We start from the raw sequence: 22,114 nt of genomic DNA, 5'->3' as shown, positions 1-22,114 counted from the left end.
TAGCTTTATCCCTTAATGAGAAAGGAAAGAGCCTCAAATGAATTGCATCATCTGGGACACCATTGCATTTGAAAGTGTCACAAATCTCCAAGAAGTTGATATGGCCATTTCGATCATTTGAGGAAAGCCCCCAAACTGGACTGAAGTTTGAATCATGATGATGATAGCCATCTTGATCTCAAAACTATTTGCTTGAATAGTTGGCCTTCGAATGCTTGATGAAATTCCTTGTACCAAAGGAACCACATAATCCCTTAAGCAACAATTGTCAGTTATTACACACTCTTAGATTTGCTATTCACCCTATTGATTAGCCATTATATTTACTAGAGTATGTAACACCTCGTACTTTAGTATGGTGACTAATAGAGCTTATTGGATACCAATTGAGGTTAATTAAAGTGTTTAAGAGTGTTGAAAGGTGAAAAGAATATATTGAAATAAAATATTTCACATGCGATAAAATAATAATAAATAATAATATTTTATTAAGGTCGAAGTTGTAAAGTTAAAAGCTGCTATAGAGCTAAATTGAGGCAAAGCAAGATGTTTTGGAGCCCTAGAAGGCTAGAGGAAAATTTTGAAATAAAATAATAAATTTTAGATATAATAATATTAAAATAAAATAGATACCAAATTGGTTTTATTACACGAAGAACATGTTACTTGTACAATTTGTCTAAGTGGGGGAGTGGAAGTAAGAAAAATTTCGCAGAAAGGAAGCTTTAATGGGGCTCGCGTGCCTTCATTAACTAAAGTGAGAAAGAGTAAGTATATATTTAAATATTATGGTGACACCTTGGTGGAGTATGAATTTGACATTTTATTTGAACAAGCGCAAAGGAAGAAAAATAAAAGAGAATTAAAATTAACGGAATGATGGGAGGACCTAATCAAAAAGAATAAGATGTTGAAGGGTGGAATTGCAAATAATGGAAAGTTGAGGGATGAAGTTGTAATTATCAAAAGCTGAAGGATCAATTTATAAAGGATGAAAAGTTTAAAGGGTCAAGTGGTAAATAAAAAAAAATTGAAGGAACTATGTGCAATTTTACCATTTTAAGTTAAGAGAATATTTGATGTATATATTTTTATTTTGGAAAGCAATATGAAATTGAAGTTGGATGCAAGTTCAATGCAAATGTAAATAAAATGCATAGAAATGCATGTGAAATGAAATGCAAAAGAAGGCAATAAGGAAAATCTTGGGAATTAATGCATGTGAAGTAATAAAAAATAATAAACAAAGCATGTAAGGTGGTAAAGGATAAACAATGGGCGATTTTCCCATTAAATAAAAAAGGAAGGAAAATATTTAAATGAAAAGTGTGTGCACGTGGAGGACAAAGGCTGCCAGCCCATGTAAAGAGAAAGTAGCATGTAGGATGAACTTTTGCATGGCCAATTTAAGTGAAATACAATCTACCAAAGAATGAAGTAAATGGATTACAAAGGATTAAGGATACAAGGCCATTACATTGGGCAATCCGTCAAGCTTTAAGGATTCCTTGGAGAATCCGCCCAAGCTAAGGCTTGCAAAGACTTTTAGAAAGAATTCTTGGGCAATCCACCCATTTGCAGCACAAAAAGGGTTGGCAAATTCTCTAAAAAATCGGTGCTTCCCTAATCCTTTTATAAGCCTTAAACCTCCAAAATTATCACATTAAAGCTACAAATTTGAAAGTATAATGAAAAATTTTGAGCAATGAGGGAGCTCCCACCAGTGAAGAAGAAGAAAAACATCTTAGCGTTTTCACTTTCCTTTAGAGCACTTATGAGCTCTTTCTCTCTATTTTCCTATCATCAAGCTTCATTGCTCCTAAAAGTCCATCTTGTCTTGAAGTGATATGAGTTAGATCTCATGGTAGCTAAGAAATATCAAGGAAAAAGACTAGAAACCACAAGGAAGAAAGTGTGAATGATCCGCGGGTTCAACCAAGTTATGGTAAGTGGAACTTTGATTTTGGTTATAAATTTCTTAAGGAAATGAGTTGGTAATTGTGATACCCCGTACCCTCGTATAGTAGTCAACATAACCTTATCAATAAGACGAAGGGCTAATTAACGTGGATTTAAGTGTCAAAGAGCGGTGGCGGGTGAAAAGAATATTCTAAAGTAAAATATTTCGCACTCGAGAAAATAATAATTAAATAATAATATTTTTAAAGAAGATGAATTAGTGAGATAAAAAGTGATTCAAAAATGAATCGGGGCATAAAAAGACATTTCGGGTTCTAAGGAGATAAGTGAAAAATCTTATAATAAAATAATATTAAAATATTAATATTTTATTTAATGTTGAAATTAGTCTTGAAGGAGAATTATATGGTTAATCTAAGTGGGGGAGAAGGAGAATGAGGTAATTTCAGAGAAAAACGATGTTAGTAGGGCTCACATGTCTTTATTAAATAAAGTTAGTGCGGGTAAGTATATATTTAAATATTATGGTGATACCGTGTTGAAGTGCAAACTTTATATTTTGTTTGCACACATGTAAAGAAAGAAAAATAGAAGAAAATTGGAATTAAAAGATGGTTGGGAGGATTAAATTTAAAAAGAAGAGAAACTTGGAGGGTAAAATAGTAATTTTTCCATGAGCTTGGTTAAAGCTTCCAAAAGAAGCTTTGAATCTTTTCTTTCTTATCCATGGCTGATCCTTATCTTCTCCAAAAGGCATTTTCTTCTCCATCTTCTTCCTCCCATGCCATTTTCCTTTCTTTACCATAAAAATCAAGTTTTTTCTTCTCCTTTCTCTTTTTTTCTTACTTCTCCTTTCTCTTCTTTTCTTACTTCTCCGTTCTCCTACCCTTTTATTCACTTAACCCACAACTCTCAACCTCATTTTTATCCCAATTGAACCATAGGAGAGAGAAAAAAAGAAAGAATAAAAGAATAAAAAAAAGAAAAACGAAGAGAAAAGATTAGAGGACGCTTGGCCTTGGAAGAGAAAAGAGAAAACTAAGAGGCTTTCCTCCCCACCCACACACCATTGTTGAGGTTTGAAAAGATTTTGGTGGTTTGCCTTGTGGGTTTCAAGGTAAGAAAGATAGAAATTGATATTTTGTTTGAAAGCATGTAGTTTGAACCAATTATGATGCGAGGTTTTGTTTGTGGTAGCAATGATCAATAAAGATCCACGAAACCCAAGGCATGCATGTGGAAGAATCTTGGAATGCATGGTTATTTTGAGTAGATTAAGTGGTGGGTAAGCATTCTAACCTCTAAATCACAAGTAGAAAGGAAAAATGAGATATGTATTGATTGTTTGTGCTTGTGGCAGCATGTAAAGGTAAATTGTGGTGTATGTGGACTTAGAAAATGCTTGATGGAAGTAAATTTATAGATGTTGCCATATGCTAGGTTAATGATGTGGAAATGATGGTTGAACTTGATAAATATTCTTAAAAAAAATTAATATATGTGCTAGAGTCATAAATAAGTTACCGATAGTTATAATCTAAAGAATTACGCAAGTAAAGGATAAAGGCAACTTTGGTAAAACTGTGTGAAGATATAAGTTAGTTGAATAAGGATTCACGATTGAATGAAAAAGAGATGTAGAAATGATATACACTAAAGATATTGAATTTGGATTGTTGCTAAGAAGTGCAAAAGTAAAGATAGTATACTGTAGTGGCATACTAGAGGAAATAACGAGTGACTGGCAAGTAGAAATAGCTAAATACGCCTCCGAACTAATAGCAATGTAGTATCCATCATAAGGTGAGTGAACTTGCATTTAAAAGGTTTTGAACAAATGCATATGTGTTGAGTGAAATGCTAGAATATCCTTGGTTGATTCTTTTCAAATTTATGCACAGGAACAAGCTTTTCACAAGTGATACTTCTACATTTTTAAACGTATAATGTGATGAATTACGTATTTGAAATATTATGTTGAATTGCCAATTAAATTGTGGCATGTGATGTGTGCCATGAATTGAATGTAATGTTGAATGATAATTATGACCATGTGTGTGCAGTGTGGGAGTGCACATGACGGTGCCGGTAGTGTGTGGTTAAGCACATGATGATGATATATGCCATGTGCGGTGTGGGAGTGCACATGAGGATATTAGTTTTGTGCGGTGTGGGAGTGCACATGAGCTGAGTTAAGGTTGGCGGGTGTATGTGCAGAGTCGTGGCGACTAGTGTGGGCATGACCTTGGTGTATGTTTGAATTATCTATATATTTATATATACATAATGTATACGTGAACTTTTACACGCATGTGCACCTGTCCTGTAGAGGAGAGATTTTTGAAAAATGTAATGTGATTGAATTGTATATTGAAAGTTTGTATTCTTAAATGTTTTCAAAATGAGTTGAAAAACAACATGGCATCGAGTTTTATTCATGATATACAAATAACATGGTTTCAAAACCAATGCATCGTGTTTTCTAAAAAAAACTTTCGTATCGTTTGCTTGTTCCCTTCTTATGTTCACTCATTAGGTTTATACTCACCCTTTTCAACTTCATGTTTTAGTTTTCAAGATCGAAGGTAGTTGGATCCTAAGTCAAGGTGCTCCCTCCTATTCATCTTTCGGTAGGTTCACTACGACTCTAATGATAGCACCCATGGCCAGAGTCACTCCGCTAGTTGTCAATGGTCTGTTGTATGGTTATAAGTGATGGCTTAATGTAAATTGTGAGATTTGTTGTGAACTTTGTATGTACTTGGTTTTCATGATTTAAATTTTCATAAGATGGTTATTAGAAATTACAAGTTTTTGATCCTAAAGAAAAAGAAGTGATAGATGGACTACTGACGGATTTACATAGAGAAGCTTGCTTGGGACTGGTGGGCTATGCCTATTAGGCCTATACGTCGGTCATGGCCGGAGGTTTTGGGCTGGGACAGTAATTGTGAGAAAATGTTTGTGGCAGCAAAGATCTATAAGGTTTGAAGGAGAATAATTGCATGCATGTCACCAAACCCTTGTTAAATGGTGAAAATTAAGGTATAAAGAAGAGGGCTTGGGAGGAATATTGAAGTGCATGAAAGATCAAAGCCATTTTAAAGGTAAGCATGCAATGAAAATTGATTGTGCTATCTTGGGTACGATTGGGAAGAATGTTTATACTAGTTATGGTTTTGATGTTGTGTGAATGTAATGTTTTGAAAAAGTAAAAGGGAGAAAACTATGCATGCAAAGACTTGAGAATTATTTGGTAAGTTGCTACCTATATATATGTGTGTGTATGTGTGTGTGTGTGTGTGTGTGTGTGTGTGTGTGTGTGTGTGTGTTGTGTNTGGTAAGTTGCTACCTATATATATGTGTGTGTATGTGTGTGTGTGTGTGTGTGTGTGTGTGTGTGTGTGTGTGTGTGTGTTTGTGTGTGCAAAAGATTAATTGTGAAGGAATTATGATTATAGCATGAATTGAACCATTTGGTTAATGGTTACTTCTTGAATGAGAAGGGGGAATAAAGAATAGGCTACAAAAGCATAAAACTAAGTGTGGGCAGCAAGTGTGGTATAGAATAAATTATAAAGTTGCTAAGTATTTTGAATTTAATTATTGCTAGGAAATTGACAAGTAAAGGATAGTTGCCATGAGTGTAAATCAAGAAAGATAATGGTTAAAATGGCAAGTGATATTTATTGATTAAGAACGCAAAGAGTTTAAATTGGCGAAGTAATATCTCGCCAAGAAATGTGAGTAAGGGGTGTCTATTTAAAAAGGTTTCGCATTATATAATGACGTTTCATATACAACTATATGATTATGATTTATTCAATGTCATTGTGGAAAACATGAGTTGCTAGAAAATGATAAGTAGTTTGAATACCTATTCGTGAAACATTTATAAACTGTTATTGTGGAAAGCATGAGCTGGTAGAAATGCTGAGCAATTGTGGATGCCATGACTTTTGAAATTGTTTTGTATATATATAAGCTATATATGTAAAGTGTTTTAGAAATTGGGAAACAAGCTCTTTTCCATGGTTTATATCGAAATGTGCCTTATTTGTTTTTGTGATGTGCATTCATGAATAAGATTTATGTTCACCAATCTTTGAGTTAATATTTAAACCTCATGCAAAGGTTTTACATCATGAATTCTTACAAATGGACTTATAACGTTGCCATGATTTGTTTTTGGAAATGGATTTAAAATAAGCTTTTGAAAACCCAATTTGGTTACAATGGTTTTGTAAAATAAGGAGATTCGAGAGTAGGCCAAATGTCTCATCAGAATAGTATGATCCTTATGCACAAGTGAGCTTTAGCTAGATAACCTTTGGGTCACCGACGGGCTATTAGACGTGGCTAGGTCATGGTCTGTGATATATACATGGCAAGGCTATGGGTTGTTATATGTGGCTAGGCCACGAGTTGATGTACGTGGTTGTGACCACATGATTTCTTCAATGTCGGCCAATATCGTCGAGACTGGCATGGCTATAGGAATTTAGTGGAGGGGGGCCTTCGAATGTTATTACGTGGAAGAGGGTCCATAGGGTTGATTATCTATGATTACCTACTCGAGATTGATATCTCTTTGGGGTTTTCAAATACGTATTCTTTCGCATGGTCAGAAATATCATTTTTTCCATAGCTCCCTTATTTATACGATGGTTTTGTGTTTAATATCTCGAGTATGAGTTCATTTATATTCATGTGTATAAGCATCGACATTGTTTGATTTTTCGGGGAACATGTGTGCTTATTTTAGTTCGATTTTATGTAAAGGACATCAAATGATTTTGACGGTAGAAATCTTTTAATTGCACTGGTTTTAACATATTACTTGATATTGTTACTTTGCATCACAATTCTTTGGTATATATGTAAGGCACAAATGTTCCATTGGATTTTAAATGGTTTATATATTCATACGCTTTTAATATTCAAATTTTCTATCCCTGGCTTGTTTCCCATCTTTACTCTACTCACTAAGCCGATGATCACTGAGTCTGTGAGACTTACCCCACCATTCTCATTTTACAGAGAAGTGATCAGCTAGCGTGCTTTTCATTAGCATATTATGGTCCACTATGATGTAGGTAAAGGCATCTCCTAGTTCCTATTCCAAGTCGCTCCGCTATTAGAGGTTGGGTCATTTATAGTATATTTCGTTTCGGAAGTAAACAATTGTGTACACTATAAACATATATTTATATAATGATGAAACATAATATAATGAGAGAATATTTGCCGTTAATGAAATTGTGATGGTTATGAGATTTCCAAGGGATGTGTTATGGTTTGATAAATGGATAGTTGTTGAGGTTTGCTAGGGACTTGGTGAGCTTCCTCGTGAGACTCGAGCACCAGTAATGATCGGGGAAAAAGGTCATTACAAAGTAACACCTTGTTGATTCTCTCGTCAAAGTCTGGAAAATGTTTGCACAACTTCTAAATCACATGGGATAGTCTCCAAGTTATTTGCTCTTCTTATACAACAGTTGAACACAACTGCAAAACAAAAATAAACTTAAATTAAGACTAATTTGTAAAATTTTAATATTAGCAAATAACAAAGAAAACACAATCCCAGGCAACAGCATCAAAAACTTGTTATCAATTTTGCACACATAAGTATACGTGTCGAACAAGTAATATAGTGATAAAGTAGAGTATCATTCCCACGAAAATTTGTTCCTAAATTTTTACTAAGTACTAAAATCTTATAACAAATCAATCTTATTTAAGTAATCAAAATTTATACAAAATTAATTAAAAAAATTAAAATAAACACTAAATTAACTAACAAAATAAATAAGTTGAGAAAAGTAGTATATTAAAGTAGGATTATGGGTTCATTCAACATTTCATCTGATATCAACTTTTCTTGTTATTTATCTTTCTTGGGTGGTTTTGCTAACCTAGAATCCAAAGCTATGGACAAGTCTCCATCGAGTTACTTGTACAAATACCTAACTTAATTAGTTCACTATATGTTTATAGGAATCAAATAAATTAAGTTCATTAAGTAAATGTCTTAATGTGACTATGTATGGCAATTGGTGTATGTCTACCTGAATCGCGAATCAGATCACCTAAGAGACGTGAACATACACTATTCAAACCTTAGTCCAATATAAAATCTTTCTGTTAAGTCTCAATTAGATTCACAAATCAGTTAATTGTTGGCCAAGTAATCAAAAGCATTAAGAACATATTTGAATAAGCAAAACTACACCCATTTATGATAAATAAAAGAGCAACTAATATTCAAATTATATGTTGAAATCCACCACATTCTTAAAAAGATAATTTAGCTCATAATAACTAATAAAAACAATATTCAAAGAAATTTAGCCATGAATCTAAGTTAAAGAAAGCAAAAGAAACACAAAATTAGAGAAAGAAACTAAGTGTTGAAGCTTTGCAATCTCAATTCTCTCTCAAATTCTCTTGTTTTCTTGCTTTGTTCTTGGCTCCAAATCTCCAGAATAGTTGGTTGCTGCCTCCTCCTTAAAACTTTTAAAAAAAGTCCCTTAAATAGGCTCCAAGTAGCCTAATTTTCAAAATCCCATCAAATTTTTATTTTTGAAAAATCGCCTAGCAATTTTCTTGGTGTCGCAATGCTGGTTTTTTTACTCACATAAGGTAAAGCAGAGCTGTCTCATAAAAAAGGATGGTACCGTGGCAAAACATACTAACGGTTCCTTGCCTTTCACTTTTCACCAAAAAAGGATGGTACATGTTTTTATTTTAATATAAATATATATTACATAAATAATTCAATTTAATAATACAATTCTTTATGTTAATTAATGATTGTGATAGTTTTAATAATGTGTATATATATATTTTTTCTCTTTTTATGCTTATAGGTAAAGGAAAAGAAATGACAAGTTACATTCTTTGACCTTTTTGAACATAGTCAAAAGTTATAGAAATGTACTAAAAAATTTGCGAATAACAAGTCCAAAACTGTTTTATGTAAGTAAACATGTGTTTATATATATTCGATATATATATTGCTTACCAATTAAATAAGTTAATAATTTTACTTGCTTTTTTATTTTGTAAGAATTATACACTTCGACAATAAAGGAGAAGTACAATATGAAGCCATCTAGCCAACCAGAGTTTGATCCAAAGGCATGGACCAAGGCCATTAGAGGGCCAACGAGTACTCGGATCCCCATATATAGATTTGGAACCCATGTCCTTGCATCGAAACTTTTGGCTGCAGTTGCGATATTTGAATTTGCTTGTGGCCCTAACGATGCACCACCTCCTACGTTGACTCCTACACTTGAGCTCAAGGCATATCGATAATTGCTTAGTGACATGAAGACCTTGATGACGGGTTTCACTGATATTAAGGGTTGTTTGATGGATGTAATTGGATTGAGGATAAAGCAACCTCAACCAACCGAATTCGAGCCTTCATAACCTCCACCACAACGGTAGCAACAAAAGCCACCCTAACTCTTTTAGTGAGATTTGTAAACGTTTATGTTTGGATTATTGTTAGATGTTTACATTAGAATATTTTTATTAATAACGATTTGTATTAGATTTTCATATTTTCTATATGTATATATGTTTGCTATATGTTTACTTTATCAATAACAGCATCATATCATAATTTTATTATGAACAGGACAAATTTAATTTCCCAAAAAAAAACCCTACACTGTTTGTATTAGTAACAGAATTGTTGATAGATTTCATCTATTAGCGATAAATTTCCTTAGTTACTAACATAATTGCTAATGGAGTTTATACGCAATACAAACAGAATTGGACATTGCCAACAACTACAACTTGTAAGCTTCAAAGTTGGTTTTGGCGATAATCCGTTGATAATTTTGTCAATAATTAATGATGGAATTGTTGACGAATTTTGTTTCATCGATAATTTAACCTATGGAATCAACTCTTTGCTGATGAAATGACCAATGGAAACTTCGATCGATAATTTATCAATGAAAAATTTCATTGTTGATGAATTTTGCATTACCGACAATGTCTTTTCCAATTGACTATAAAAAAAATTTTCACTAACTAATTTGTTGATAATGCAAGACATTAATGGACTGTTATGCATTACCGACAAAAATTTTGGTCGATAATACCTTCTTTTTTTGTAGTGTTGAGCACCGCAGTCATGGTTCTTTGGATGCCATGACACTAGTCTCTCAAGTGATAATTTTATTATATAGAGTTATTTTGACATATTTTGAGGGCTTAAGTAGTTAGATCTTTAAGAATTTAGGTTCGAATCGTAGCATTTTAGGTGTTTTTTTAGTTTAAGTTTAGATAAATGTTTAGTAATTAATTTTATATTATTTCATTTTAAATTATTTAAGAGTAGTATTAATAATTTCTCTTATTGCTTTTGTAGAAAATTTGATGAAAAATGCTCATTTGATGAAAATCCGTACAAATGTGGTGTTGACTTCATTCATATATGTTGTGATATTTTAACCATATCTTTGTCTACAGAACTCCAAATAAAGTGATTCTTGAACCACTAGACTTCTAAGAGGAAGGAATCCAACTTTTATTATTACCACTTCACCCAATTCTGATTGGATAGTGGTTAAACTATTTGTCTAATTGGGAGCACTGTAGCAGTATGCATAGTCTGAACATGATGCAGTATTTGGAGCATATCTTTCAATCTAGAAGTCCAATTGACATTATTCTTAAGCCATTGGCAAGATAAGAGATAGGGCTACAAGTTTTATGTTACCACTTTTCCTAGTTTGGACCAGATCAGGGTGAAAATCATGTTAGAAGTTGATAGACTAGCGCAGCATTGGGAGAACAAGGCTGTAGCACTATTGAAAAGAAGCTCACCATACAATTTTCCCGAGAGCTCAGTGTTGCAATGCTGAAGAAGTAGTGCTGCAATGCTACTGTAGCAAAAAAATTAGCATCGTGACACCAAGAAATCAAGCTAAATTACTATCAAAATTAAATCTAAATAACTTTATATCAAAGAGTTATCAATCATCTTGATTAACTTCATTTTCTTCTATTCAAATATGATTACCGAGGTCCTCAAGAGATATCTCATTTTTCTTATGTTTTAGAGCTTTCTTAGTGTCTCTTAATGAGAGGGGAAGTTTATTAATTTTAAAAGAAACAACCATACCTTCATCCATGTTAAGATTATATTGCCAAAAGCGATTAAGCATGTGTTCAAGCTCATGAAATTGATCCCTGACAAAATGATCATCTATGGATGTGACAAAATACTTATTTCCAACCAATATGCGTTTACTATGTCTATAAGATATGGTATTATTCATATCAAGTAAGGAAAGAAAACTTATCTTATAATCCGATGTGAAACCATTTTGCCATAGACGAATTTGATCCTTAAATTCTTTTTGTCAACATCAAACCGATCTAACTTTTGCTAACGAATAAAGTTTCCTCTTCCAAAGTGGTCTAGTTTGACAATGTTGGTATCCATCTCTTTTAAGTGAAGTCATTTTGAATTCAAATCACATGAAATTTAAGTTTTAAAATTGTTTGTGCAAATGGGGTTTAAATAGAATTCAAGGAACCAACAAAATTGACTTCAAGGCGTGCTTTTCTATTGACGTTATCTTTAAAACTTATTTCGCTCCCACCACTCAATATGCAAAGAGAAATTATGCGAATAGCCTTAGAGATACAATGAAGCTAACGTCTAACTTCGTTTTTCACTTAACAAGAGTAAATCGGTAGATATACTCGAGAGTTTGCAAAGCTTTTCAACTTTAAAGCCTACTTTCTGCCATAAATAAATTATAAGGAATTTGGACTCTTTTGTAAGTTAATAGGAACTCACATGTTTATGTTAATTTTCAGAACATAACACTTCTCTTGCTCTTGATTTTCTTGCTCGTCTTGTTTATTTTTTATGAGTCAAAATAGTTGGTGGCAAGTCTTTTATACGGACTTGTAAGTGTCTTTTCTTAAGGATACAACTCTTTCATTAAGGTACATCCATGTTTTAAAAACACCTTTGCATATTGCAAGACACAATTTTTATATAAACGTATTGTTTCAACCATTTATTCCATAAGACAATTTTTTAGCTACAATGTGAGAAAATAATATTTCATATCCAATATTTTGAGTTGTGGTGCTTTTCAATTGTGTTATAGCCTTTGGATTTAGATGTGTTTTTTTTAATATGTTATTTTTCAAGAGACATAACTATTAACATGAAAAAATCACCTACAATCCAATTAACACATAATGTTACACTATGTGATATAATCTTTGAGTTGAGATAACTTTACATTATGTGACATAATCTTTGAGTTAAAATAACTTTTTATGTGAAGAGATAACTTTCTAGTTTAAAAATATACCAACAAAGACATCAAGATATATGTTGCTTATAAGTGTCATTACTGCCTCTAAAATATTTTCTAAAGGTGATTTAAAGAATAGAAAATATTAAAATTTTTTAATGAAAATAATTTTCCGCTAAAAAGTTTTCAATAATAAGCTAATTTCAAGTTACCAATCCGATAGCTATATTTGCACTAATTCACAAAATAATAATTATTTTTTGCGAAGTAACAAACCCAACCCAGCCCAAATTTCCTAAACTTGGGCCAAATTCTCGTTTCGGATCAATCTAAAGATGGGCTCCTCAATCGACCTTAACAAAATCCTGACCAGTGTAACACCACCATATATAAGCAAATCCTAAATTTTGAAACGTTAATCATGTCTCCTGGAATAAGCTAAATAAACACCAACACGATTCTGCTCCCAAAACAAGAAAAAGAATGGCGGCCAACTTCTGGACATCTTCTCACTGGTAACTACCAAGTCAAACTATTTTCATTGATTTTGTAGTCCATCGCTTGTTCTTAGATCGCTTTAATATTTGTTGTTTTTGTTGTCTTTTTTTTTATTATTATTCATTTTTTGTTTGTGCAGGAAGCAGCTTTTGGACCCAGAACAGGTTGATGTGGTACATCAACAAGATAAAGATAAAGGCATCATTCTTGAAGAATTTAAGCTCATCAAGACGCATATGGCGAATTGTATGTTCCCTTTCTCTCTTACTCCTTTTTTTTTATGGGTTTTGATTCGGATTCTTTTATACTTGATTTTGTAGATTGAGGACTTTTTAATGAAGCTTATAATCTGTGTTTTTGTTATTTATTGGTAACAGCAGTTCTTTTTGCTTCAAAATTTTGGCTTCGTTTTGAGGTTTATTTCTGCATGTATAAACTACGGGAATTTCTAATTTCGAATCTTGGATACTCGAAATCACGAGCATTTTAATCATCTTAAGTACTTATATTGTGAGGAAAAGAAGAATTGATGCATTTGATTACTTATTATTTTGTCACCATAGGATTGTTTCAAGAATCAGATGTCCCTTCATTTTTAACACAGCCTTAATATTTGGTTTTAGCATGGATGTCACACGAGTTCATCAACAAAACAATATTCATAGCCGCAAATTACTTTTTCACACTAAAATTTACTTTGTGGCTTAATCTATTTGGGGCTTATTATTGTTGTTAGAATAATGAAAGAAAATGGCTGGTGTTTAAGAAAGCTTTTTGCATGCCAATACGTGCATTGCCTAATTTAATTGAAGTTTTATTCTGCATACCTTCCTCATTAAAGTTGGTGATTTTGGGCCTTCTTTTTTAACTTCCTTAGATATATTGAAACTGGCTCAACATGTCAAAGTGAGGCAAAGGTTTGATCTTATCTCTTGTTTTTTTAAAGAGTACCTTTCTGTTTACTTAAATGATCGACCATTTCATTCAATGCATGCCATCAAATTTTGATCTTTCCTTCTCCTTTCTAAATTGCGTATCCCCCTGTTGTTTTTCTATGCTGACAATGTTTAATTGTAGCATTTATTGGTGAATCTGAAGTAGTTCAACTGCTGGTGTGACTAATATCTTGTTTTCACTTGCCTAATATAGTATATTTATGCCTCGGATGTTTATATGCTAGCTGTCTCATAGTGCTATCCCTGAACTGAACTGGACTATATAAAGGCAGAGCACAATTTTTTTTTGATCACTTACTGAAGATCTACAGGGCAATTTAAAAATGTGAAAACATAGGTTTCTGATTATCTGTTATGTGACTCTACTTTTATTGATTTTAGCTTTAATTACCTAGATACACATGCATGAGGAATCATTCACAGACCTCATATATTGGTTTATCAAAATTAATCTGTACATAAGCACGTTGTCTGCTATAACTATCTCCTTTAACGCAATGGCTTCCTTTTAAAAGAAGTTTGTTGCAAATTCTATGTGGAAAATAGTAGCAAGTAATCATGAGAATTTTGGTAACTGAAAGGAGTCATGAAGATTATGTATCCTTTAATATGATATCATGCTTAAACAGAGTTAGTTTCTTTCATTTGTGAGACCAATTTTTCCTCGAAAGTGTGCATCTAATATGTTTCTTTGTTCTGTACCCTTAGTTCACATAATGAATTTAGTACATCTTGTTGTGTGATTACAAATTCAATGCACAAAAAATTCCTTTTCTAGTTAAACTTTCACCAATTACTGTTATGTCTAAGATGTGGTCAATATTTCAGGGTTGTAGCAACTGCAGTTACATATATGAGACGCGTCTATACCAGGTATTTTTTGCCTAGTTATTAATGGTGATGTAGAAGGGCATGCTACTCATTGATGACAAGCAGCTCTAACCTATCCTCTGATTTTTTTCTCAAACCATGATTATCTTGTGATTTTTCAATTACAACATTCCTGCTTTTTTACACCTTACAAACTCATCTTGAGTGATGTCGCATTTCCTGATTTATACAGTTTCTCTTAAATATCTCAATCCTTTGGCCTACATGAGTTGCTAATTCTTCACATAAGACATAGTCGATATAGTTACAACTTTTTAATTAATTTCCAATGCAAAATTAGACACTTATGTCATTATTCATTGAACCATCCAGCAACCATGAATTATTATAGGTATAGAGATGCATTGAACCTAAATTATGTAGAAACTTCAAATTTCCTCCATACAATGTGTTGCAACAAGCAAAGTGAGAGGCACTAGAGCCGGCAGAGTAGTCCTTGAAGTGTTAAGTGCTTTGTGGTGGGAGGTGAGGGATACAAGTTAGGGAAAAAGTAGAGAGAAAGTCTAGTGGCAGGGAACGGTGGAGAATAGGATAGGAAAGAGTTGAGTGGAGAGGAGAGAGTATTTGGGAAGAGCTTAGGAAGAACTTTTAGAGAGAATATCTTAGAGAGGGAATCTGGTGAAATTTTAATGTCTCTGAATTGTCAAGCTCCTATACACACACACACCAAGTAGAAATGGTTTCTTTGGAGTGGTTGGGTAGAAAGTGTTTATTGGATATCATGGGAAGAACACGTTCTTTATGGAAGAACATGTTCATGATGGGAAGATCACATTCATTATGAAATAACAAGTTTATCATGGGGATAGCACATTAGCCCATCACATGTATTGGGTAGTAGGAGGATGTTTTGGTTTAATGAGATAGTAGAGCTCAATGACACTTAACAATGTGTTTTCTTGAGAAAGAGGGAAAAGGTAAAGAACGTGTACTTCAAGGAAAGGTTTAGAGAAAGACCTTTTAATTACTTCTATATTTGAGTCACCGAACCAAGCACTTTAGAACATCCGAAAGATTAAAATAACTCATAAACCCTGCTACTTGTTCTAAGCTACTTTTACTGCTCTTCGTGTGACATAGTTGTACTATGCTTGTTCTCATTTTATAAAACAACATTTTAAGGAATAATAATTCATTAGTCAAAATCGTGCATCACACTAATTATATATTTTCATTTGTCTTACAGAAAGAGTATGACTGAATATGATCCACGTCTTGTTGCTCCTACTTGCTTATATTTGGCATCCAAGGCAGAAGAAAGCACAGTGCAGGCTAAACTTCTTGTATTTTACATTAAAAAATTATGTAATTGCTCCTTACTAAGTTGGTATTAATCCTTTGAACTTTCAAGAAATTTGATTGTTTACTAAAATCCTGCCATGTGTTTTTTGCAGATTCTGATGAAAAGTATAGATATGAAATCAAAGATATACTTGAAATGGAAATGAAGATTTTAGAAGCACTTAACTATTATTTAGTTGTGTTTCATCCTTACCGCACATTGTCTCAGTAAGTTTTTAACTTCTTTTCCATAATTTTATACCGTTGTAGTTTTAATTTGCACTACTAATCTTTTGCATGGTTAACAATTTTATTGATAGAATACAGAGGATCATGAGAACATAAGTTTTGCCTTAATAAGTTAACACTACTTTAGCACCTGAGCATTTGGTTCATTGGTTGGTGCATGATCCCCTACTTAGAGGGTAGGGTTTGAATCCTCCTTCCCTCAGTTAAAAAAAAAGAAGAAGTTAAGACTACTTAGGAAATAGGATCTTGTAAGATCATTCTATCTATTTTCTATGTTAAGCTCTAACTCTAGCACACTTCTTATATTCCCTAGTTTTTTCTTTTGTTCTTCTCTATGAAGCATGAGCACACCCTCTTGATCCCTGCATACGGGTGTTGGACATGTGTCCAACATGGTGGGATACGTGTCCTACATATTTGGATGTGCCAAAAAAATTGGACACAGTCAAGACACGTCTAAACACAGCTGGACACAGGATGGAAGGTTTTTTTCTTTTAATGCATTTTCTTTCCCAAATCTGGAATCAACAATCATAGTTGCTCAGACTCAGCAAAAATCGAGAGGTATTGTCGTCGACATAGTACGATCCTGGACAGGATCTGGGATCTTGAATGACAGCTAAAACTTTCAAACTTGTCTTCATTGCATGACCAGAACCCAGCTCCAGCAAGAGATCTTTAGATCAGTGTTACCTTCTTTAGATTAGTGTTACCATTCTGATTTTAATCCTTACGCATTTTGGGCTCTATAAAAATAAAAATGGCCTAATTCTGCATAACAAGACTTGTCTTTGTGAAGAAATTGATTATATTTGAATGAAAAGTATCAATATTTACATCTATATTGAATATATATACATAAAAGGTATATCAAAAATATTTTTTATTGCTGTGTCCTACAGTAACTATCCTAGTGTCTTAGAAATTGCTGTCATTGTGTCCGTATTGTATGGTACTCATATTGCTTGTCCGTGTCTGTGCTTCCTAGTTCTTTTAAATCTTTTTCAGATCCCCAAAGTGACGTGCTTGTATTTATCATTTGATATCAATTAATTTATTCCCTGTAGAATTAGGTTAGCATTTAGTGAATTCTTGTTTTATATTATAGAGATGCACATATAATTTTTTTTATGATAATGTATTACTTATGAAAACATTTTTAATCAACCTGAACTCAATGCAGCCTTATCTAATAATTTACAGTTGATATAGAACTTTAAGATGACCTTTTGGAATATCAAAATATCAAATTTATTACAACTAAGCTACTTTTATGTTTAAATTATGCCAATACTGTTCTTTCTGCTCATTTGCATCATTTTTTATTTTGACACATTTGAATAGTATCTTATGCCTGTCACCTTGACAGGTTGCTGCAGGATGCTGGCATGAGTGATATAAATATGACTCAATTATCTTGGTAAGAGTCAAAACTCCAACATCAGTAACTTTTGAAGTTCAAAATATTTTGTGCAAGTCAGCAATATGCTTTAAAGAAAAAATCCACTTTTTGTCCTGTATGTCTTCAACTTTTAAACAAGAGCTGGTGAAAATATTTTACCTTTGGCTCTGCCAACTGTAAGTGGACCATGTGGCTTTTGTGTTAGATATTTAAAAGGAAGAAAGGATCAAAGATGCATTTTACACATACACATGCCAAAACACGTACATAGTAGTATTGATGTTTAGGATCAAAGATAAGGACTGTAAGGGTGTGATTGGCATCCTGTATCTAAATCAAACAGATAAAACTTAGCCTGATTTGAGACTGTTCATTTTCCAATTTTTGAGTTACCTGGCCTATGAAGCTACAAACAAATTAGGATCATGTTAATGCTATAGTATTGTAGATTATCTTGTGGTTACTTTTGAGCTGTATTTGAAGTTGGTCACTGTGCTAATACTTTTTGGTTAAGAAACTGAGAATCAAAGTTGGCTGAGGTAGAGTCAAGTGCAGCTATATTTAAGAAAACTGTTTTGTCTAAACTGAAATGAATGAAAATTGTGGATGGAAACTTAGGAATATTTTGTTCTCTCTAATGTATGTTGCTGGTTTTCAACTTCATAGTATCCAGAGTGAGTGACAGATCATCTTCTTAAACATTAAATATAATTTTCATTTACAATTTTCATTATGGATTTAATTAAATCAGTGATCAATCATTTGTCTAAATTTGTCTTATGGATCCTTTCTCTTTTCTCCTTTAAAGTTTTATATAACTGAATACATATACTAAAATTCGGCTTTTTGAATCACAGGGGACTTGTAAATGACACATACAAGATGGACCTTATTCTTATACATCCTCCATATTTGATTGCCTTAGCTTGCATATACATTGCTAGCGTACACAAAGAGAAAGATATCACATCTTGGTTTGAGGAGCTTCGTGTTGATATGAATGTGGTGAGTTTTCTAAGCTAAATCTGATCCACAATGTTGTGTTTTCCTTTGTTACAAAAAAACACACACACATACACTGACACATGTCTTGGTATGAACTTTTATTTAATTAAATCCATGTAATACCACAAAGTAGCTGCCTTTTAGGAAAATTTCTTACCTCATATTTAACTGGAAAGAAATATAATGCATTTTCTGAGATCGTTCTACTGTAATTGCGTTGTGTTTACTTATCACCATCTTCTAATTCAAGCATTGCACGTCAATGTGAATTTTAAATAGACTGCAATTAAGTCCATGTCATATTTTTATAGTGAGTGCTTTATATGTTAACATTTTAAATTTATTTTATTGAAACTGGCAGGTGAAAAATATCTCGATGGAGATTTTAGATTTCTATGAAAACAACAGAATGATTGCAGATGAACGAATAAATACTGCTTTCAGCAAACTTGCTCTTAAGCCTTAGATGGATGAGTGAGCCCGCTAGCTGGAAATATACTGGCGTACACCGTTGTATGATTGAATATTATTTCCTTGTCCCCTGTACGTGAGGAAACAGGTAATATGGTGCAGGCAGAAGTGAAAGCATCGATTCCTGGTTTTGATGCCTCCAGGTCATGGCAGACCACCTGAATACATTCAATGGTGCTATTAAAAATGTTTGTAGAACATAATTACAGTTAATGCCTAATTACCCTTGAGTTGTTTTTTTTTTTTTAATTATTCAAATAATTTCAGCTGAATTCCAAGTGATTGTGTAATTGATTTTGTATTTATTAGCAATAACCCTCAAAAACCCTGCATAACATCGTTTTATTTAAAGAGCATTAAGAAAGGGTGTAAATAGAAATGTGTAATTAGATCATTGATCGAGTTGGGGGGGTGCTTTAACAGGCTCTTAAACCTTGGTAGAGGACATTTAGTAGAGTTCTTGATTTGCTATATAAAGAGATATGGACTATGCCTTTACATTCCTGAATAATTTGTTAAACAAACTATCCAACGCGCTCTCTCTCTGGCAATATTGAAAAGGCCAAATCATATCTGCAAAAATAAATTTTATGATCTCTTCATAAAATGCATCAATCAAGAGTATTTTCCATTCAACATCTGAAATTCAATAAATCAGATGGCTTAACCTCTAGAGCTAGAATCTTGGATCAGCCTCATGTTGGCCAGAGATGGCAAGAATTTTCTAATTTAGTTTTTTCTGTTTCTTCTTATCCTGCTTCTTCTCTGCACTACCCAGGTACAGATGATGATCAGAAACTAGATTCGCAAGAGAAGCATATTAAATAGAAAGAAAATTGGTACCTAATTTTCTCTTTGCTTCGGATTTTGCAAAAAACTCCCTCCATTCATCAGTTAGAACAAAAATTGGCTCCTCATCCTCTTCCTCTACCTCTCCCTCTTCTAGCCCTTCACACTCTTGCTCTTGCAACACCCTGATTACCAGCCAAAACATAGAAAACCAAATTCAGACATGCTATCCTTCACTAAATTAAAAAAAAAAAAACGGGTTGAGAAGCATTTCAATTTTTATATGTTAAACTGCATAGCACTTATTCCATGAGCAGAATAAAGATAACCAGAGCAAATTCACGTACAAGGCAAAATTACATTGACAACCAATTTTCAACTCAGATTAACTAAGATTTGTCGCGAAAACCCATGTCACAAATTCGAAAAAAGAATACATAAATGGAATTTTTTGAGTATTTTTGTCTTCGGATTCAAAAAAAGAACGAGAGTTGGGGAAACTTACAGGGTACCAGAGTTGTGGGCTTCGTTTTGAACAGTTTTCGACCACGAATTCAAGTAGTTCTGCAAAGGAAGAGGAGCCAAAGCAGGGCTTACGTGAGAATGACAAGTAATGAGGTGGTGGTGGTGATGGAGAGGGCAGAGGATTGTACGGTGGTGATGGTGGTGGTGGGGACAGAGGATCATCAGATGGTGGTCATGGTGATGATGTTGATGGCTAACTGGATATGGTGCCCTCCATGATTCGCACCTGTCTGAAGCTTCCATGGTATAGTCTTATCGTCTCCTTTGTTTTCTCCACTTCCTAGGGTTTATGGGTGTCGAAGCAGGGTTTATATGTGACATTTCATGTATTATGCAATAGTATTGTTGACATGACATGATCAAATAATAATTTAGATTTTATAAGTGTAAGTATAAAATTATTCAATATGAGATAAAAGATTTTAAACAGGACTAGAAAAGAAATATATCAAAATAAAGATAGAATTTAAAAATTTAAAAAAAGAGTGTTGTGAAACAAAAAAGAATTGAATTTCTGTGTTTTATAATTTAAAGTAGTGAAAAAATATTGTAAAATAAATAAAAATATCATATTAGAATTAATGGATTATCATATTGAATATCACATTGATAAGAAAATGTCATGCCAGCATAAATAACAAAAAAAATTTAAATACTATTAGTAATTGGATTGACATTGTCAATTTTTTAAAGTATAAAGACTCAATTTTCACAAATTATTATATAGGGACTAAATTCATCACTTTATTAGAGTATAGGGACTAATTACATAATTTAACCTTTTTTAAACTATATTTAATCTTGCCAAAGGGTTTACTCTACTTGTTATTTGGGTAGTAATTGTCAAACAAAAAGTAAAATATATCTTTATATACAAATAAAAGAAAAAAAAAGTGTATACTTTCCTGCTGATCTCTTTCCATTTCTTTTACTTTTTTTGTTTTATTTGTGTAGAAAATATCAATGAATCAGTTTTAGAATCCAAAAACTCTATTTTCATTAACAAAATGAAGACATATATATACAATTTGTACAAATTTTGTCATTCCTAATATTTGCTAAAATTCCTAAAAATATGTCGAAAATAAATATGTAAAGAATTAAAGAGTTTACCAAATATTATTGCTTAAAGTATGGAGAATACTGTTGCTGAAATAATGAAAATATTTTGTTCCTTAATTTGAGGATATCTGTATATTTCATAATAACCTCCCTCAAGCTGGTGTGGGTGACAAGTTCGAATTCCATTGAGTTTGCCATCAATATTATGGGTATTCACCTTGTGCCTTAGGTTGGTGAAAAGTGAACCCTTATACAGTTTAGCTGTAAATTGAATGTTTCAACACTAAGTCCTTGGGTTAACAAATTTGCAAGTTGATTATGTGAGGGAACCAAATTGAGAGCTAGGAGCTTTTGTTGAATGTGTTCTCTAATAAAATGACAATCAAGCTCTATATGTTTAGTCATTCATGAAAGATTGGATTGGATGCAATGTGCATGGCTGACTTGTTATCACAGAATAAAGGAATAGGTTTTGTACTAGAAAAGGATAGATCTTTTAAAATATTACGTAACCAAACCAGTTATGTAATTGTCACTATCATTGCTCGATATTCAACATTAGCTGATGATCTAGATATCGTTTGTTGTTTCTTCGATTTCCAACTAATGGGAGTATCTTTAAGAAAAGTTAGCATTCCTTAAACTAAGCACCTAATAGTTGCACAAGTAGCCTAATCTGAGTCACAGTATGCCTTCAACTCAAATGAGTTCATATTGGAATAAAAAAAGGCTGTGGTTAGGAGATTTCTTGATATATC

General features: G+C 32.8%; 2 protein-coding genes and 1 long non-coding RNA gene across 5 annotated transcripts; 2 read left to right on the top strand and 1 right to left on the bottom strand.

The window, feature by feature from the left end:
• Positions 2,827 to 5,137, top strand: LOC108661622. Of its 2 annotated transcripts, none has more exons than XR_001927395.1 (3): positions 2,827 to 3,037; positions 3,118 to 3,201; positions 4,491 to 5,137. It is a non-coding gene; the product is annotated as an uncharacterized LOC108661622 (long non-coding RNA). The 2 variants fall into 2 exon arrangements; XR_001927394.1 differs by having other exon boundaries at positions 3,118 to 3,205.
• Positions 12,644 to 19,325, top strand: LOC18612701 (cyclin-C1-2). The gene is made up of 9 exons (XM_007049609.2): positions 12,644 to 12,742; positions 12,865 to 12,971; positions 13,603 to 13,642; positions 14,510 to 14,554; positions 15,759 to 15,877; positions 15,967 to 16,081; positions 17,472 to 17,522; positions 18,362 to 18,509; positions 18,871 to 19,325. Exons 1-9 carry the CDS (start codon positions 12,711 to 12,713, stop codon positions 18,973 to 18,975), a joined length of 762 nt encoding a protein of 253 aa, XP_007049671.2. The 5' UTR covers positions 12,644 to 12,710; the 3' UTR covers positions 18,976 to 19,325.
• Positions 19,551 to 20,612, bottom strand: LOC18612700 (SKI/DACH domain-containing protein 1). Of its 2 annotated transcripts, none has more exons than XM_018119003.1 (3): positions 20,275 to 20,612; positions 19,824 to 19,954; positions 19,551 to 19,750 (listed from the first exon to the last, which is right to left on the bottom strand). In XM_018119003.1, the coding sequence occupies exons 1-3, from the start codon at positions 20,535 to 20,537 to the stop codon at positions 19,710 to 19,712; spliced, it is 435 nt and encodes a 144-aa protein (XP_017974492.1). In that variant the 5' UTR covers positions 20,538 to 20,612; the 3' UTR covers positions 19,551 to 19,709. The 2 variants fall into 2 exon arrangements, with proteins under 2 accessions (XP_017974492.1, XP_007049670.2); XM_007049608.2 differs by having other exon boundaries at positions 19,551 to 19,745; positions 20,275 to 20,610.

The sequence above is a fragment of the Theobroma cacao genome, chromosome 1 (assembly GCF_000208745.1).
Source record: "Theobroma cacao cultivar B97-61/B2 chromosome 1, Criollo_cocoa_genome_V2, whole genome shotgun sequence".
Taxonomy (NCBI): domain Eukaryota; kingdom Viridiplantae; phylum Streptophyta; class Magnoliopsida; order Malvales; family Malvaceae; genus Theobroma; species Theobroma cacao.
This window is presented reverse-complemented; position numbering and strand designations above follow the sequence as displayed.

Coding starts and splice junctions, on each gene's coding strand:
- LOC18612701 (XM_007049609.2), top strand. CDS start 12,711: ATGGCGGCCAACTTCTGGACATCTTCTCACTG. Junction 12,743..12,864: donor TTCTGGACATCTTCTCACTG/GTAACTACCAAG, acceptor TTGTTTGTGCAG/GAAGCAGCTTTTGGACCCAG. Junction 13,643..14,509: donor CATGTCAAAGTGAGGCAAAG/GTTTGATCTTAT, acceptor TCAATATTTCAG/GGTTGTAGCAACTGCAGTTA.
- LOC18612700 (XM_018119003.1), bottom strand. CDS start 20,537: ATGGAAGCTTCAGACAGGTGCGAATCATGGAGGGCACCATATCCAGTT. Junction 19,955..20,274: donor GCCCACAACTCTGGTACCCT/GTAAGTTTCCCC, acceptor GCTGGTAATCAG/GGTGTTGCAAGAGCAAGAGT. Junction 19,751..19,823: donor CGAAGCAAAGAGAAAATTAG/GTACCAATTTTC, acceptor GTACCTGGGTAG/TGCAGAGAAGAAGCAGGATA.